The sequence below is a fragment of the Pelodiscus sinensis genome, chromosome 5 (assembly GCF_052426305.1).
Source record: "Pelodiscus sinensis isolate ZL-2025 chromosome 5, ASM5242630v1, whole genome shotgun sequence".
Taxonomy (NCBI): Eukaryota; Metazoa; Chordata; order Testudines; family Trionychidae; genus Pelodiscus; species Pelodiscus sinensis.
The window spans coordinates 94,622,905-94,641,346 of NC_143056.1; the positions used below are offsets into that span (position 1 = coordinate 94,622,905).

General features: G+C 45.0%; 1 protein-coding gene across 4 annotated transcripts in view; it reads right to left on the reverse strand.

Annotated features, from left to right (window-relative positions):
- CCDC34 (coiled-coil domain containing 34) overlaps positions 1-18,442 on the reverse strand; it is a 38,534-nt gene that overhangs the window by 6,940 nt on the left and 13,152 nt on the right. For all 4 annotated transcript variants that reach the window (XM_075927773.2, XM_075927771.2, XM_075927770.2 and 1 more), the window contains 2 exons: positions 17,841-17,948; positions 3,509-3,667 (listed from right to left, as the gene is read on the reverse strand). In XM_075927773.2, coding sequence (XP_075783888.2) covers positions 3,509-3,667; positions 17,841-17,948 — 267 coding nt within the window. The remainder of the gene's footprint in view (positions 1-3,508; positions 3,668-17,840; positions 17,949-18,442) is intronic.

Below are 18,442 nucleotides of genomic sequence, written 5' to 3' on the forward strand. Positions count from 1 at the left end.
GGATGTCTATAATCGGATCCGTGTTCTCTACTACTGGCTCCCACTAGGACACCCAGTTGGAGGCCAGACGCCGGAGCAAATCCTGATGCGACCGAGCATCCATAGTCAGCATTGCCGGTGCGGGATCCGCTAAGGCCTCATCAGGAGATGACGACGACTCCTGAATTGGCACCGGATCCAGCGTAGGGGCCGGTTGGGCAAGTAACACCGTGTGCGGAAGTGGCTCCGGCACAAAAGCCTGTGGGTCTGCAGCAGCATCTATGGTTGTTGTCCTCTGAGGTGAGGGAGGGGGTTGCAACAGCGACGCCAACGGGGGCGTTCGGTGCCCGGAGACACTGGACACCGCAGACAGGGGACAGGCCCTTGCCACTGATGGTATGCCCATGGCGTCCAGAAAGGCCACTGTGGCTGAGGCAGCCAAGTGTTGCACGTGCGAACAATCACGCCGGTGCTGGGAATGGGATCTATGCTCTAACAAAGCCCTCGAGGACCCTGATCTGAAAGAGCCCACATCCGAATCTGAAGAATAATCAGACTCAGCCCAGGGTGGCACCGATGATGAGTACCCCATTACCATCGGGGGGGAAGGGGCGCGAACCTGGCTATATATTCCAGCTTGCCCACGTGCATGCGGTGAGGTCGTACCAGTGCTGGTACCGGAAAGACAGGTTTCAGGCCCGACTGTGGCGCAGACATGGTGCACGTGGACTGCGGTGCCGAGGTCGGTGCCGGCTGTGGGCGCGGAACTGCAGAGTCCAACTGCCCCAGAGGTGGCGCTCCTACTGGTGCCGCCGTGGGCACCATGGTGGGTAGTACTGATTGAGCTGGAGCCGTGGTGGCCGCCCTAGAAAGGATCGGCGTCGTTGGCAATGGTGATACCGGCATGGCCCACAGGGCCGATGCCAGTACTAGAATCGGTGCCGAAACTTGCAGCAGTGCCGAAGAGGGTGGTGCCGATGACTATACTGGCACCCCGGGCAAGAGGCCCGGTGCGGTGCCGAAGAGGGCGGTGCCGATGACTATACTGGCACCCCGGGCAAGAGGCCCGGTGCCGGTACTGCTGACGGTGCCACATGGCCTGAGTAATATGGCACCGGCGCAGCTAAAACCGGCTCCGGGAGAGGTCCCAGCACCGAGGAAAGTTGAGTCCAGCCGAGCGCCGGGTGAGGCCTGGCAGCCTGTGCCGAGTCCGGCAACAACGTAGAGGCAAGTGGTACTGGTCCCACAGGGGATGGTCCCACTGCATACGTGACCGCTGCCAACCAATCCAACCGGTGCGGAGGAGAAACCGGTGCCAACATGGCTCCCAGCGTAGAAGCCCTTGACCTCTCTGCCTCAACAGACGATGGAGGACAGGTAGTGAGGCTAATCAAGTCCTACGCCGCCTCAGAAGTCTCCAGTGTCGAGGGACGATACGAGGGTACGGACTGGATGGTCGGCCCGCTCGCTTCCACCACACAGCAGCACTTGGAGACGTCTGCACCAGCGAGGCATAGCAGCGACGTAGGCCTGACCTGGAGTTCTGGCTCGGAGACCTACCCCGTAAAGCCTTTAGTTTCTTCGGTGCCAGGGAGTGAGAACAGTGCCGAGCCCTTGGTACCAAAGTCCGTGCACGGGATGGGGCGTCTCGTGTCAACGCCGGTGCATTGCGCACCGTGGAGTAGCCAGTTGGTGCTGGTTGAAGACCACCTCCACAAGGAGAAGCTTCAAGCGCGAGTCTCGCTCCCTCTTCGTGTGCGGCTTGAACGACCAGCAGATCTTACAGGCATCTGCAGAGTGGCCCTCAACCAAACACTTTAAGCAGCTATCGTGAGGGTCTACCTTAGGCATGAACTTGGCACATGCTTCACAAGCCTTAAAGCCTTGTGGCCCTGGTATTCCTCACCCCCGAAGGGGGGAAGGAAACAAAGAACTCGCTAACTATCTAACTAATTAAAACTATTTACAACTATTTACAAACACTACACTAAGAGAAACGGGAACCATTAACTACTCTAAGAGAGAGACATGCTCCAACAACCGTCACGGGCGGTAAGAAGGAACTGAGGAGGGGGGCGCGCCGGCAGGGGTACTTATGCTCCGCTATAGCGGCACCACTCTAGGGGGCACCCTGCCGGTGCTACGGGTACTGCTAGGGAAAACACTCTGGAGACGCGGTGCACACCCCGATTCGAAAACCATAAAACCACCTCATCAGGACTCTTTCACAAACCCTACGGTAGGGACATTTGGGGTGTGTTGGAGGTAGGGGCACAGTCTACAGCTCAGAGAGGCTCCCAAACTTAGATCAGCTCCCCAGCACTGCTTAAGTTACTCCCCCTGTTAGGACCTTGGAGAAGTCCAAAATTAGAGGATTCAAAGGTAGCTTCCTACAAGTTCTGTGCTATGCCTCTGAACTAAGCCATTAACAATCTCACCCACAGCTGCACACCTTGGTGACATAAATAGCTCCAGGAGAAACTATTTGTTAGGCACAGGGTTTACAAGTTTGTTATACTAAACACACTGTACTCATTTAGTAAAGTGCTTTTTAAGTAGAATTAAATTTTTACAAATTATTTTTCTTCTTACTATGAGCTCAGTTTTCTCATGTCTTGGACATCAATTCTGCAAATCACTAAAAGATTAACTGAAATATTCCAAGTCTTCACAAGTATTTGGCTCTGAAATAGATGTAAAAATCTCACAAAAATTTGAAACATATCAGTAGAAAAGACTACATATCTATTTGCTGGTACTTGCAGTCAATAGCTTTGTGTCCTATTAAAAATGACAGAACCACAAAGCTCTGCCAGCCATAAGAAATACTGAAGGAGATGTTTGTCCCTGAAAGTAGAGGGTGCCACCATCTTCCTTGAAGTCAGCTTGACTTCATTCCTACTGGGAAGAACTGGAGATGGTAGCCATTTCAAAAGAGGTCTTAAAAAAACCCAACTGGCGCTCGCTCAGTTGCATTGCTCTCAGTGAGAATAATAGGAGACGGCAGATATTTTGAAAGAGGGCATTTCTTTATAGTATTTTTTTTTTTGTTAAAACACATTTATCAGACACCTGTTGAAGGAAAAATTTTCAGTTACAAAGAGTGAAAATGACAATTTACCCTAAAAAAATTTAAAACTTGGCCAGTGCACAAGTTTTCAGTGAGTTTTAATTATGTGGGAAAGTTGGAGGGGGCTGCATTATTAAGATCATTCATGTCATAAAAGTGATCTGACAGCATATTAATTAAAAAATGGCCTTTTAGGAAAGTCAAACTAATTAACAGCTTTATTTATAAATTCTCACAAAATTCAGGAATAGGCTGTACAGTAGCTAAATTCCTGCTTTAAATGGAAACTCATTTCATTCTTAACTATAGAATCACAAAAAGGGATCCCATGATATTCTTTTATATTTACAGTCACGTTTCCATATATAATTTTTAATAATGTTAATTTAAACAAAACAAAGCCACTTCATGAATAACAGAACAGCCTGTCAAGCTGGTATCAAAGATGATGATTTCTACCTCCTCTTTCTTCTTTTGCTCAGATTCTTCAGATCTTTTCTTCTTTAGCCATTCTTTATATTTTTCTTTAGCTTTTTCCTGCAATTGGACTTTCTCTAGATCTCTCGCTGCTTTTTCTGCCATTTTTTTGATGAGCTTTCGTTCCTTTTCCCTTCTTTCCTACACAAAATAGCAACAAAGAAACAATCTTTTCAGTATTTTCAAAAGGTCATTATTGGCTCCTCCTTATAACGAGAAGTTATCATGGATATCCAAGTAGAACGGATACAAGCTTGAGAAATCACTCTTGCAACAGCTTAGAATTTTGGTTTGAGAACAGCAACTAGACACCAACATTTGGAGATAAAATAGTGTTAAAGCATAAGGTTGGTATAAAATGCAAGTGAAATCCAGCTTCAACACTCACTGCAATATTTTATGTTTCCCATAAAAGAGAATTAAACAAAGAAGACACGTTTCATGCCAAACATAAAATTACTTTAAGTAAAAGGAGCAATTCTTTAACACTATAATGTAGTTATTAATGAAGAAACCTTTCAGTGAATCTCCTAGAACAGGAATGGGTAAGCTTTCTGGCCTGAGGTCACACCGGTATGGAAACTGTATGGCAGGCAATGAGGGTGTGTCTAGACTACAGGGTTTTTTTTCAATAAAAGTGGCCTTTAAAAAAAAAAAAACCACTTCCCCTGCATCTAGACTGCTGCCATATTCTTTCAAAAGAAAAGCAAAAGAACACGGCAGTTTTTTCGACCGCGGAAACCTCGTTTTACAAGGAATAACACCTTTTTTTGAAAGTGCTCTTTCGAAAAAAGGCACCATGTAATGCAAACTGTGCTTTTTCAAAAGTACTGGTTGCAGTCTAGACACTCTTTTTCAAAAGAGGCTCTCTAAAGTATCTTTCGAAAAAGCCTTTTTCGAAAGAGGCTTGCAATCTAGATGTAGCTGGAATGCTCACAAAGCTGGGGTATGGGGTGGGGTGCAGGAGAGAGTGAGGGTTCTAGACAGAGGTGTGGGCTCTGAGGAGGGAATAGAAATGAGAGTTCAGAGTGGAAGCAGGGGCACTGGGACGAGACAGGTGATTGGGATGTGGGAGGGTAGAGGGTTCCAGGTGGAGGGGTGGGCTGTAAGTGGGGCAAGAGATGAAGGGTTTGGGGTACAGGATGATGCTCTGGGCTGTGCTGAGGAATTCAGAAGGTGGGAATATGAGGGGAGTGTGGGCTACGGGGCTGGGCTGGTAATGAGAAGTCTGAGGTATAGGAGGATGCTTTGGGCTGGAGTTGAAGGGTTTGGATGGCAGGAAGCCATTCAGGGCTGGAGAGCACTGGGGTACCTCAAGCAGTTTCAGAAGCAGTAGCATGTCTCCCTGTCTGTCCTGCTCATACAAAGAGGCGTCGCCAAGTGGCAGTTCCCGGCCAATGGGAGTTGCAAAGCTGGTGCTTGAGGTGGGGGCAGCATATGGAGCCCTCTTCTGCCCCTACTTTCATAGCTATGTGGAGCCTTGGCACACATGGAACGGGACAAGCCTCTGACCCCCCCACACCCTAGTTGAAGCTCGAGAGCCAGAGTAGGCTGGATGCAGTTCACCTACCCCATCTCTTGCCTCAAATCTATGACTGAGTGGAACCCAGGTTAAACAAACATTTTGGCTGGGAACCACGGAGATTTGTGGTTTGTTTGACCCTGAAATGCCAGCAATGGAAACTCATGCAGAAATCTAATTAAAAACTAAACCAAACCAAGCCATGTTTATAATGAAAATTAGATCGATATTTCATGACACTCACCCATACCATCTTTTGATACCATCTTATGGGAACAGGTTAACTAATGAATGTATATCAATTACGGATCGCTTTATGTTGCATAAGTATCTGTAAGCATCTGATTAAAAGTGGACTATTGTGAGTCACTCTGTATCAACAAAGTCTGGCTCCAATGTATTTAACTATAAATGAAAAGTTTCTAAGTTAAATACATAGTATGATGGTAAATAGAGGGAATATAGAACTTGTTTATACTTGGTGCTGTCAGATCCTGTCACAACTCCCTTTGATTCAGGTTCATTAATATATAATGTCTGTTCCAACTGCTGTGAGAAGAGAAAAAGATATTTGTTGTGGGTGTCAGACTCAGAAAATCCCAGGGAAGGGAGTGTATTTCTTCAATACCTTTTACTGCTCCTGGATGACCACATTATAATGGAGTCCCCATAAACCTAGCATATCACACCTAAAACCATCCATCCTTGAAAAATGACGATTATCAAAAACTACCTAAAAACTATCCCTGCATTAAAATTACCACTACTAGAAATTAATTGCAAATCTATCTACAGAGATCTGGAGATAAAGTCTGACCAATTCAGACCTGAGAACAGGTTAGACCTCATTTGTCCTGCACCCTTGGGACCTGACTAGTACCAAAAGAGGGGATTTGCTGGACCAAGGAAGGTCCCACCCCTCGTGGCCATGCTGCCATTCGGGTAGGGCTCAAGCCTGCCCAAGCTGCTGCCCAAGTCCACCGGGGCTCTCCGGTGGAGAACCACAGCCACAGCTCCACAACTGCCTGGCTCTGCAGCTAGGGCAGAGCTCTGCACTTGCCTGCCTCCACAGCTGGGATCAGAGCTCTGCAGCCGGGGTGAAAGGATAGGGCTGGAGCTCTGTGGGCTGGGCTAGAGCTCCCAGGCTGCCACTGGGGATGGAGTTCCCTGGCCGCTAGAGCAAGAACATGGCCATTAACTATGTGGCCAGGGCCAGAGCTCCATGGGTGCTGCTGCAGTGGGAGCTCCCTGGCTGAGGCTGGAGGTCCACAGCTGCAGCCAGGCTAGAGCTTCCCAGTCTCTGGGGCCAGAACTCCCCTCATCATGCCATCCGTCTTCCCCCACCCACCCACCCACTCTGGGCTCCCAGCTGAGTGACCAACTCCTGCCTGGACACCTGACCTCCCTCCTCCTGGGCTCTGTAGTCCAGGAACATCTGTGGTTCATACTGGACCACGGATGTTGCCGAACCAGGGAGTCCCAATTAAGGGAGGTACAACCTGTACTGCCTGCAGCTACTACGCCGTCTACAGAAGTAAGAAAAAAAACAGAAGCGGCTTGGGCTGCACCTCCACTAAGTAACAACAAGGGCTGGACAGTTCAGTGTACAAAACTAACAATGATAACCCCCAAAGAGATGCTGCTTTTTAAAATGTTCCAGAAACCCACTACTGATACTTGTGGGAATACACAGAGGTCAACTCAAAGAGGTTAAAAACCTATTTAAAAATATCACTTCCAAGTTTCTCAGTAGCTACATGTTATCACTAACACTATTTGCACTCCCTGAGCCATGCAGAGAGAGTAAATAAAGAGTGATGCTGATACTGCTCCTGAGACAATGTGCCTAAAAGAGATTATGTCTTACTGCAGGGCAGATTAAGACCCACCCTAATAAATCCAGTCTCACCCACACCCTACCACACCCCAAAAGACAAAAAAAGGAAAGCTTAGAGAAACAGGAGAAAAGTGACAATGAGCAAAAAAAATGTAGATCCTACAGTTTTAGCATCTTTGCAATTTTTGCATTATTCCATAATATTTTGCTAATTCCGTCTTATATTTGATCAGCATTTTTTCTTGTGTAAAGACCCAGCCAATGACTACCGCTGACACCTCATTCACCCCAATACAGCAGAATGTCAAAGCTTAAATGGAACCATTTCCATACTATTATTGTTTATTCCCCCCCTCATTTAAAATGAAGAGCAAGCAAATAAAACACACACACACACACACACACACACACACACACACACACACACAGGAAGTAAGTGACTAGTTGTCTACCAAAAAGCAAATGCTTATCGGGTAATTGAGGGGGAACGTAACTAGTCCTTTTCCCCCACCCCCATTGCCCCTATCAGAGAGAGGTAGCAAGGGGAGGGTGCACAAGTCAGTGCTGGGGGGAGCTGACTTAAAAGCCAGTTCCTGCCCACAGCACTGTCTCAGCGGGAAGCAGAGGGCAGTGGGAAAATGGCGTAAGTCGGGATTGAAACAGTCCCGCTCGTGCCGTCCAACTGTTGTTCCTCTCCCTTTGAAATGCACAAAGGCCGCCTATGGCTCTTAGACATTACAAAGAAGAGGCACAGAGGAGAACCCATGCCAGCAGGGACTGCTTTGGTCCCCACTGGCATAGGTTCCCACTATCTCTCTCCCTCTGAAAGATACAAGACCTGTGGGCGGCTCCTGTACATTTCCAAGAGAGTGAGGCAGTGGGAACCTGAGTCTCTCCCTTTGAAATAAACAAGAGCCATAGGTGGCTCCTGTGCATTTCAAAGGGAGAGGCACAGTGGGATAGCGAGTGCCCCTTATCGACTAATCGAGTAGTCAATGGAAATTCCATCGACTACTCGATTAGATGATTAATCAAAATTTAACATCCCTAACACACACACGCACAAAATCCCACCCTATGGAGCTGCACCGTTATAGCCTATTAGTAAAAAAATTACAAGTCAGAAAATGCAAGAAAGAGTTAACGTTTTCTATTAGGGATGCAAGTATCACCAGTAAGGGTGATGCTTATCACTAACCAGTTAACCAGCACCTGGCCTGGCTAGAGTAGCCTACCACCCATGTCTAGACCCATTATGGCATGCTGCAGGTAGGGAGCGCGCCAGCCCAGCTGGGCCCACCTTACCATGCCATAGGGCGCTCCAGCCCGGCTGTGCTCACCATACCATGGGCAGGTTGCTGCTCCAGCGGCCCTCCACCTACAGTGAGACATGGTGGGCAGTTAACCAGTTAAACATATTGTTTAACTCGTCAACATTTTAAATGCTATTTACATCTCTATTTTCCATTCAGAGCTGTTTGTGAACAATTACTCCATCATAAAATATTCGGGATACAATAATCAGTAATGTTGCTGTTAGAACTTGGACCTACATTTTCTGATTTTGTAAAATTTCTTTCACTCTAAAAGTCTATGATGTTAAGGGAGACTGCATTGCTGTGCCTTTTGGATCAGTCGTAAATGTTGCATTAATATGGATTCTTGCATTTGATTACACAAGTTAAAGTTTTAATAATGCTATAGTGCATGTTAAGTGCTAGGTTTATGATTTGCAAAGTAGCAACAATAATTATTCTATTTGGGTACAGTCAACATTTAATACTTGTAAGTCAAGTTCTTTTTAAGTAGCTATACTGAACAATAAAACATTTTTTTAAAAAGGTTAGATTGTCAGTCTACACTTAGCATAAGTTAGTTTTGAATATATCACCATTCTAAAGGCAAGTCAAAAGTATAAAATTTAGTTAAGTTACATCAAAGTATAGAAATCACAGTAATTGAATGGTTTTACGGAACCACACTATCTATGCTCCTGGGTCAGTGGTGTGCATCCTCACAGGAGCATTTGCACGGATTTAACCGGCAGTGTGGGGCAGTTTCTCAAAGGCAACAGTCAATGTCAAGCAATATAGTGTCTGACAATGCATCGACCTAATAGCACTGAGTTAAGTGCCAGTCCTTTCGTGAAGGTGGAGTTAAGTTGGTATAGTGGAAAAGTTACATCATTTGGAGCTACATTTTAATGTAGACATTGACAGATTTAGGTTGACACACTCTGCCTTACTTCAACCTAACTTAGGCCTGGGCATAATACGACCCGCCAAGAAACTGGATCCAGCATGCGGACGCAGTGGGGAACCCCAGGCAGGCTTGCTGCTTGCCTCACCCTACCTGCACGCAGCTCAGAAAAGTGGTTGCCGGGCCATTTCTCTTTCAAAACTGTGATCCAGGAGTGGGGGGAAGCTTCAGGAGCTGCTCCCACCCCCAGCACAACCCCAATGGCTGGTTTCTGGCCAGAAACTGGACAATGGGAGCTGTTTGAATAACAGGCTACCACAAAGCACCACACCTCCTCCCCTCCGGCTTGTAGTTATTCTCACATGCATATGGCCTTGCAGCCTGTACGGGGGCAGAGCAGGCAGGCAGAACGGCTGGCTGGCAAACATGATGGGCTGCTGGCTGGGAGTCACAGAGGTAGAATCTCCTGGACAGAGCCTGCCTCTGGCACCCCAGCTCCTCCCTTCCCCAGCCCTCTTCCCCCCCACTCCACATACCCAAACACTCTGTCCCTTCCTACAATGATATCTCCCTCCCTGATCCAGTCCCAGATCCCCCGCACCAGATCACAATCCCCTCCTGCCCTAGGTGGTAACTCAAATTCCTGATCCCCAATCCCCTGCCCTAGGTCACATCCCAAACCTCCACACCATAGTCCCCTGTTCTAGGTCATAACCCACTGCTTACCAGTCCAATGCCCTGGTCACAACCATTTCCTTCACCCAAACTTCCTCCCAAACCCCACACTCCCTCCTGCATCCCAATCCCTTACCCCCAAGAAACCTTCTGCATCCAACTTCCATCCCAGACCCCGCATCTCCTCCATTAATATCATGGAAGAGTACAGCCCTTCACCACTTTCCAAAATCCTGAGTGGTGCCTTCCCCCCCACAAAAAAAATATTGCCCACCTCAACCTAACTCTATAGCGTGGACCAGTCCTAAGAAACAGACAGATTAAATTAGTAAATAAAGATGCGTTTCATGGGAATGGAAGATAAAGTACACGTCATCTTACCAAAGAAATGTAATAAAGCATGTGGTCAATACGATTTTTTTTCAAATTTAACCAAAAACATATCTCCTCTGTCTTTTTCAATACTCCTAACCCATTTTATTTGGGACTTACAGGCAGCCCCCGGGTTACGTACAAGATAGGGACTGTAGGTTTGTTCTTAAGTTGAATTTGTATGTAAGTCGGAACTGGTACATATTGTAGGGGAAACTCTAGCCAAACATTTCTCCAGAGCTCAGTTTTATTCTCCCACACCTCACTTCCCTCAGTCCTTTATTCTCAAGCTGAGGTGTCTGCTGAGAAAAGCCGCTCTGCGTCTCCCTGGTCTGCTGGGGGGGGGGGGGGGGCTAGCTTCGCGTCTCCCTGGTCTGCTGGGGGGAAGCAGCTAGTGCGGGGTTGCCTCACCCCGTTTGTAAGTAGGGATCCGATGTAAGTCGGATCCATGTAACCCGGGGACTGCCTGTATTTAGGAGCTGCTCACTATGTTTGAGAGGCTTCTAATTAATTAAATTCTCACACCAGTTTAGCTCTACCTGTGTTTAATGATATGCATCATTCAGTATCAGATATTCCAGCTTGACTGTAATCAGGCTAAATTCAGAGCATTTAGCCCATTTAAGTCCTTATCGTACAAGCTGTTTCTAGCTCAAGACAATGGAAACTGAAGAGGCTCAGCACCTCAGGATCAAATCCTTAAAGAAGGTAGAGAAAAACAGACATGCTACTGTTATAATTCTGGCAACATAAAGACAAGTAACTCACATACAGCCTGACTTTTCGAAGAATAGTGTTCCTAAGGATAAATGCACTTGACACACATGCAAATCTTGGATCACAAAAATATCTAGAAACAACTACTGAGGCAGTGTATGTTCCTAGAGAGGTCTGCATGTTTGGCATAAGACTATATAAAGCTCTCAATCTTTCAGTTTCTGAAGTATCATTTAAGACTAAGAATTTTAAAAAAAATAAGCAGAGAAGAATGATGGGCAAGTCTAGGTCTGCCAAGGCAATATACTTGGAAATGTTTTTGTACAGAGAACTCTTTTGGCGTCATGAATTGTAGTTCCCCACACTTAGGAGATGTCCCTTCTACCGGAATGTGACTAATGGCCCAAATATTTTCAAATAAAAGGTTTGCTCTGCCAAAGCAAGCATCTGAATTAACTAATTCAAGAATAATGGAGGTAAAAATTTGATAAACTTCAGTGACACCTTACAGATTTCATAGAGAAAAGTGTCACAAAGTGATTTAAACCAAGCCTCTTCAGCTATCCTTCAATGCAAGGATGATATCTGCACTAAGGGGGTTCACGGGTGAGTTATTAAATGCCTGAGGAGCCCAATTTTTGGGCTGCAGATTTTCCCACAAAAGTGATAGGTGTGATCCTAGAGGCGACATAATTGTTGCTTGGAGGTTTGTGTTCCCTTTCTTCCCTCTTTTGTTGCTTCTGTCTCAAATACATCTGTTCTCCTCAAAGTGAGCTGCGGCACCACTGCATTCTGTTCTGTGACAGGTCCTCCCAGTTTGGTGGGTTGATGACTCCCTTTTAAGGTGTACTTACAGTATGTCTTTGAAGCACTTCAACTGCCCTCTACAAGCCTTTTCCCCCTGATTTAAGAGTACTTGCTTTGGGAGGTAAGCGTCAGGCCTATGTACTAGGAAGTCAATGTGTAGTTGTCTGTACGATTTACTGATAAGCCAGGTATTTTGGTTAATCTTGTCGACTACTCGAATTCCCCTTCCCCCCTTGCTGCCTCTATATCAGGCAGGAGCCAGTGCCGGGGGGAGCTGGCTTAAAAGTTGGTTTCCCCTCAGCAACAGCTCCACAGTGCCACCTGCTCCCCACCCCCACACTGCTGCGTCTGGGGTAGAGCAATCCTCCTTGATTGGATCCACTTCGTCATCTCCAGCCTGATTCTGGCCTGCATATTTATACCTGCCTCTGGAAATTTCCACTACATGCATCTGACGAAGTGGGTCTTTGCCCACGAAAGCTTATGCTCCTACACTTCAGTTAGTCTATAAGGTGCCACAGGACTACTCGCCGCTTTTGCGGATTCAGACTAACACGGCTACCCCTCTGATACTTGGTTTTTAAACTGGCTCCCTTTATGGACCAGCTCCCACCTCGCACCCCACACTGGTGCCTCTGATACAGAGGCAGCAGCGTGGAGTGGCAGGGGGCTCCCCACCCCCAGCCCTGGAGCTTATCGAATAGGTGTGTAACCACTAAGATTTCATGCAGTTACACAACTGTTCAATTACCCGATATACAACATCCCCATTATGTACACAATGGCCAGCTGAGCAGAGTTTGCAAGTTATGAAACACAATTTTTATACTGCTGATGTTGGTTGCAGTGAGAATGCCAACGTTAGCGTGTCAGTCTTCCCAGCTGATCCTGAGAATCCTCCTGAGGCAGTGCTGCTGGAACCACTCCAGCTGCTTGAGATGCCTTCTGTAAGTTACCCAGGTCTCACACCCATAGAGAAGGGTGGGGATGATAACTGCCTTGTGAACCACGATCTTGGTGCCTGTCTGTAGATCACTATCACTGAAGACTTGTTTGAGTAGTCTTCTGAAGGACGCACGGGCGTCATTTTGGAAGGGTGGGTGGGGGCAGAAGCCATGCACTCCGGGACACTCCCTTCACCAGCCTGGAAGGAACCGTCCACTAAAGGAGAGGTTTCTGATCCTGAGGCAGTGCCCTATTTGCAGGATATCCCTCTGTGACTAGGTGTGTCAGCCCTGCACTGGCACATCAAGAGCTGACCCATCTTTGTTAGAGGAAGAAGCCATGCCCCATTTGCTCTGCTGGGCATACTCCAGCTGGAACCAGGGTATAAAAGGCCTGAGATAAGCTTAATCTGGGCTGACTGCTGAGAAGTCAGGTGTACCACAAGCTGATTAAGTGAACCACAGCTGTTCCAAGTTTAGGGGAGTCAGCCAAACAGAACCACATCGACCCACACTGACCAGGGATGTTGCAAGGAATACAGAGACACTGAACTGCAGATGCCACAGAATCAAGTAGAAAGGGACCCATGGAACTATAGGGGGAATTGGCTAAAAGGCTTGGAATGTTGCAGGTTGATCCCTGCCGAGCCGGTGGCAAGAGAGTCCACCACCAACAGGGCTCTGGGTCAGAACTCAGTGGAGCGGGAGGGCCTGGATCCCCCCACCCTGGCCACCACCCACCAGAGGGTGGTGGACCCGCCTACTATACACCAACTGTGGCCATTAGGCTGCGCTACCCCAAGCTCAGGGGATTATACAGTGGGCCATACTATCCCAACTTTAGGGGGCTTGTTCTATTGACTTTGGCTATTGGACCAGATTATCCCAAATGAGAGCAACTGTTAGAGGGACACAGTAACAACCGTGGACACTGATCCACATAGTCCTGAGATGTGGGACACCCTTTAGACCATGGTGTCCAACACGCTAGCCACTAGTCACATGTGGCTATTTGGCCAACTGAATGTGACTAGTTTGCTATAGCAGGAGTGGCTACTGCTTCAGAAATGGTTGGACACCATGGCTCTAGACTCGTATGTGGGACTATGATTTCTCCCTCCAATCCCAATGTATGATGGAGTGTATCATCTAGGGATGTGATAGTGCATCCATTCATACGCCTGGGCTCATCAGTTAACATTCACAGTCCCCCAACCCCCCACATTGCTGCCTCTGTATTTAAGCCAGCTCACCACTTGCACTGGCTCCCACAGAGCCGCCTGCCCCTTCGCACAGTTGCTTCTGATAAAGAGGCAGCAACGCAGGGTAGCGGGTGAGAGCCAGCTTTTAAGCCTGCTCTCTAGGTGCACCAGCTCCCAAGGTGTTGCCTGGACCCCACACCGCTACCTCTTATGGAAAGCAGGAACCAGCGAGCGGGAAGCCACCTTTAGCCAGCTCCCCACATTCACCAGCTCTTGCCTGCCCCGTCTCCCCCACTTCTCCCCACCATGTGTAAGCGATGAAATTTTGAAGGGTTACACAATTACATAATTAAACTCATTTTTACATCCCTAGTATCAGCCCCACAATACCCTCCCATTACTATTAATCAATTAAGTCTGTACCCAGTAAGTCACATACACGTAAGATGCCATCCACTATGCAAATCACAAAACAGACCATAGTCTCTGCATTTATGGAGCGCTTTTCATCTTCAAATCATAAAATCACTAATATGAGTTAATTAATCCTCAACAGCCCTGAGAGGTAGAACTGCAATGGAAATAAATAGTTGTTAGACTACTACAAGCTATTTAAAGAATCTAAAAGTTGGATGTTGGACAACAACTTCTCTATATTAACTACTAACATTAACTGCTACAATTTAAACCAGGACTGATTTAAGAACAGAGGCATAATCTAGAAGGAAAAAGCTGACTATTATAGCAATGAAGCAATTTAGGAGCCAATACAACTTGCACACATACTTTATACAAATTTACCATATCCTTGCTTGAAACTAAATTTAGTCCTAAATTCACTTCATGCCTTACTTCCGCAAGTTTTAAATCTAATATATAAAGGAGAATGGTTGTGCACTAATAACTTGGACACTATAAGAGCTATCGCAACCAAACTTTGCATGGAATAATCTTTTATCCAGTAGAAAAGGTTTTAAGGTACTGTGGGAGGGAAGAGATGACAGACCGACGCCTCTCCCCGGGGCTGCACAGAGCTTGGCAGTGCAGGGAGAAGCGGCTTCCTGGAGGAAGTGCAGGGGCCAGTCACTCACTAAAGCCGGGGGAGAGACAAGGAAGCAGCATGTGGCTTCTTTCCCCCTTCCTCTCCTCAGGTTCCTCATACAAGTTGACAGTTGATATAACTGATATTTCAACAATGTATACTGACAAAATGCAAGGACAGTCACTTAAAGTAGTTGGAATTTATTTGGAGATATCTTGCTTTTCACATGGACAACTCTATGTTGCGTGTTCAAGAGTTGGAAGTGGAAAAAATTTGTACATATTTGTTAAGAATAATGAAACAAAAAATATAGTTTACAATAAAGTTTGATAACATGTAAAACTGGTTGTTTTATACTTTTAAAATATATTTTAATCCCTATAGAACTCAGTGCAACTTTTCTACCATTCAAAAACAATAATGGACTACTGTTTTTCTAAATTTTGTTCTTCCACTTTCCCAAGCAACGCCTGGTAACTCCCACTAGTTTCCTTATAAGGATGGCACAATATATTTTGAATAAAGAATGGTCTGAGCTATGTCAGTTTCAAGTCAAAAAAATTATTCACACCACCAATGAACTTCACCCTTTTAAAAGTTGTTAGAATTATTAGAAAGAGAAAAGATTCAAATACTTTAAAATTAAGGGAAAACTTTTCAGAAAGGGAATTTAAAATCCATGAAAATGTGCAAGACTCAAGTTCTCTATTCACAAAAACAAATTAAGTCAAACACAAATAACTGTACAGCAAGTCAAGTTTCCTTACAAATCAACTCTGACCAGGAGAGATAAGACACATCCACTCAAGAGAAGAGCGACAAGAATGATTAAAGGTCTAGAGAACATGACCTATGAAGCCAGGCTTCATGAATTGGACTTGTTTAGTTTGGAAAAAAGAAGATTAAGGGGGGACATGATAGCGGTTTTCAAATATCTAAGAGGGTGTCACAAGGAGGAAGGAGAAAATTTGTTCCTCTTGGTTTCTGAGGACAGGACAAGGAGTAATGGGCTTAAAGTGCAGCAGGGGAGGTTTAGATTGGACATTAGGAAAAAATTCCTAACTGTCAGGGTGGTCAAATATTGGAATAAATTGCCAAGGGAGGTGGTGGAATCTCCCTCTCTGGAGATATTTAAGAACAGGTTAGATAGACATCTGTCAGGGATGGTGTAGACGGAGCTTGGTCCTGCCTTGAGGGCGGGGGGCTGGACTCGATGACCCCTCGAGGTCCCTTCCAGTCCTATGATTCTAAGTCTTAGGCCTCTTTAATAAGATAGCAAACAAGAATGTCTTTAAAAATGCACATGTCCACTAAGTACTGCCTCCGGAGAGCTTCATGTGAAACTGGGAGTTAAATACAGTACTGGACTTGACTGACAAATGCATACCAAAACAAACCAGAAAGATTATAACAAAGAGTGCTCTCTAACTGCATCAGATTATAATGGCTCTGAGAACCTATTTTTAATTCCTGTGCCATTCAGTTCCTCCTAAAATGGCTATTTTAACACTGAAATGGCTTGTTGAGTGTATATTCATAACCGATCTGCTTGTAAATTTTACACAGAAATCAACAATACCTTGTTATTTTTGTACATAAATAAGAAAGTAAAACAAAGATGAAAAGTGTGTCTGTTACACACAGAGGTCACGCTGTTATTAGTTTAAATCCAATGTTTTACTGGATTAAAAGTAGTATTCGATTGGGTTGTGGGGTTTTTGTTTGGTTTGGTTGGGTTTTTTTCGGCTAGTGTGTTTTGATCTGTGTTCTTGTGAGTGTAAGCACGATACTGCAGCTTAACCAACACAAGTTAATCTGTCTGCCCGCAAATAACTCAATACTAACTTGACAGAAAAAACAAGTTTCCAATTTAGCTCTGTGGAGGCTCACACACCAGCCAAACCCCAGAGGGGATTTCAGAGCCCAGGCCCAGCCCAAGCATCTCCATTGCAATTTTATAGACTAGCAAGCTTTGGTCGTGCTGCAGGTCTTTTATCATAGTGCAGAGTACCCAAAGAGTACTATATACTAAGCACTTGTTCCTACTGAACTACAAAATGCCATGTCAATATAAATATCTTTTTCACAACTCAACATGGTGCTTTTTGACAGCTCAGTATCATATAAAGTGTTATTTTAAACCCAGTAACTACCTTTAAAACTTGAAAATTATGTTTACACAGAAACATGCCAACTGGTGAAGTTAACTCTGGCGACAGAGCCATGTAGTCTAGACATACCCAAAGAGAGCTATTATGTTGGTCTGATATGATTTGCTCTTTACCTTGTTTCTGCCCTTTGTGTGGTCTATACAGGACCTCAGGGCAACAAGCACATCCACAGTGGACTCCAAAGATGATGCCAATAGACACAGACAAAAAATGTATTTTTGTCCACACAGCACTGGTGAGATCTGAAGACACTCTGAAGTCCAGACAGCTAAAGTTTAAATATGGGTTACTGGACAAGCTAATGACTCCATCACAAATGGACTTACTGCTGATTCATGGATTAGGTCAGTTGTAAGCGCCTCACACCTCATTTATCCACAAGGCAGAAGAAACATATGATTTGCTTGGTCACTCTCATATTTACCTAAATCTTTCTAGGCTCTTCTCTACAAGCTACACAATAAACTGTATGTAATTAACGAATATACTCTTTCTAAAGTTCTTCTGCAATGGAGTCGTAGGTAGTCAGCAAGTGAGACTTCACTTACCAGAAAAGAACCCAGGGCACATTTATCGGGATAATGAGCCACAATAGTCAGATTAGCCATTAAGCTTCTAAGTTTTCAAATACAATTTGCCTTATCAGTTATAGCAAAAGCGAGCCATAAAACATTTTTAGACACACTCTTCAACTTCTGGGATGTGGATTTAAAAAAAATCCCTACTAAAATGTGTACTCAGAGAAAGAAATATGAAAGAGTGAGTAAAAAGGGAAAACTGAGTGAAATAACTGGATTTAAGTATTGTGAATTAATGCAGTATTTACCTCTTCATTCTTTTTCTGCACCCATTCTTTGTGTTTCTCTTCAGCTATCTTTTTTTTCCTTTCAAGTTCCTGCTTTTCTTTTCTTTTCTCCAGTTGTAAATTCATTTCCTAATTAAAATAAATGTATATACATAATTTATTTTCAAACAAATCAAAGTAATTTGAAAAGCATAAAGTTCAGATTTACCAAAATCATTACATGGCAGTGCTTTCTAGCACTAGCTTATGATCTCAAATCCATTCATAGAATACATAAATTTAAAGCGACAAGAATTATCTGAAAAAATCTTTAAGATGGTGCAAAAAATAGTTTCTGAGATGCACATTACTGGTTGACAAGACACTAGTCACACGGTGTCAGCAGTTATTTCTAAGAATCACTTTCTGAAATCAACTTTATATATACACACACACACACACAGGCACCAATGAAAGTCACTAGTGACTTTTTTTTCAGTAGAAACTTTCAAATTTCTTGCAGTAACAAAGACTGTCAAATATATGATCAATTCTGTAACGTTTACAGACGTTATAGAACCAATGTAAATGTGCACAAAAATGCATCAGCACTGGATGTCCTAATACAGACAGGGTGCTGGTGA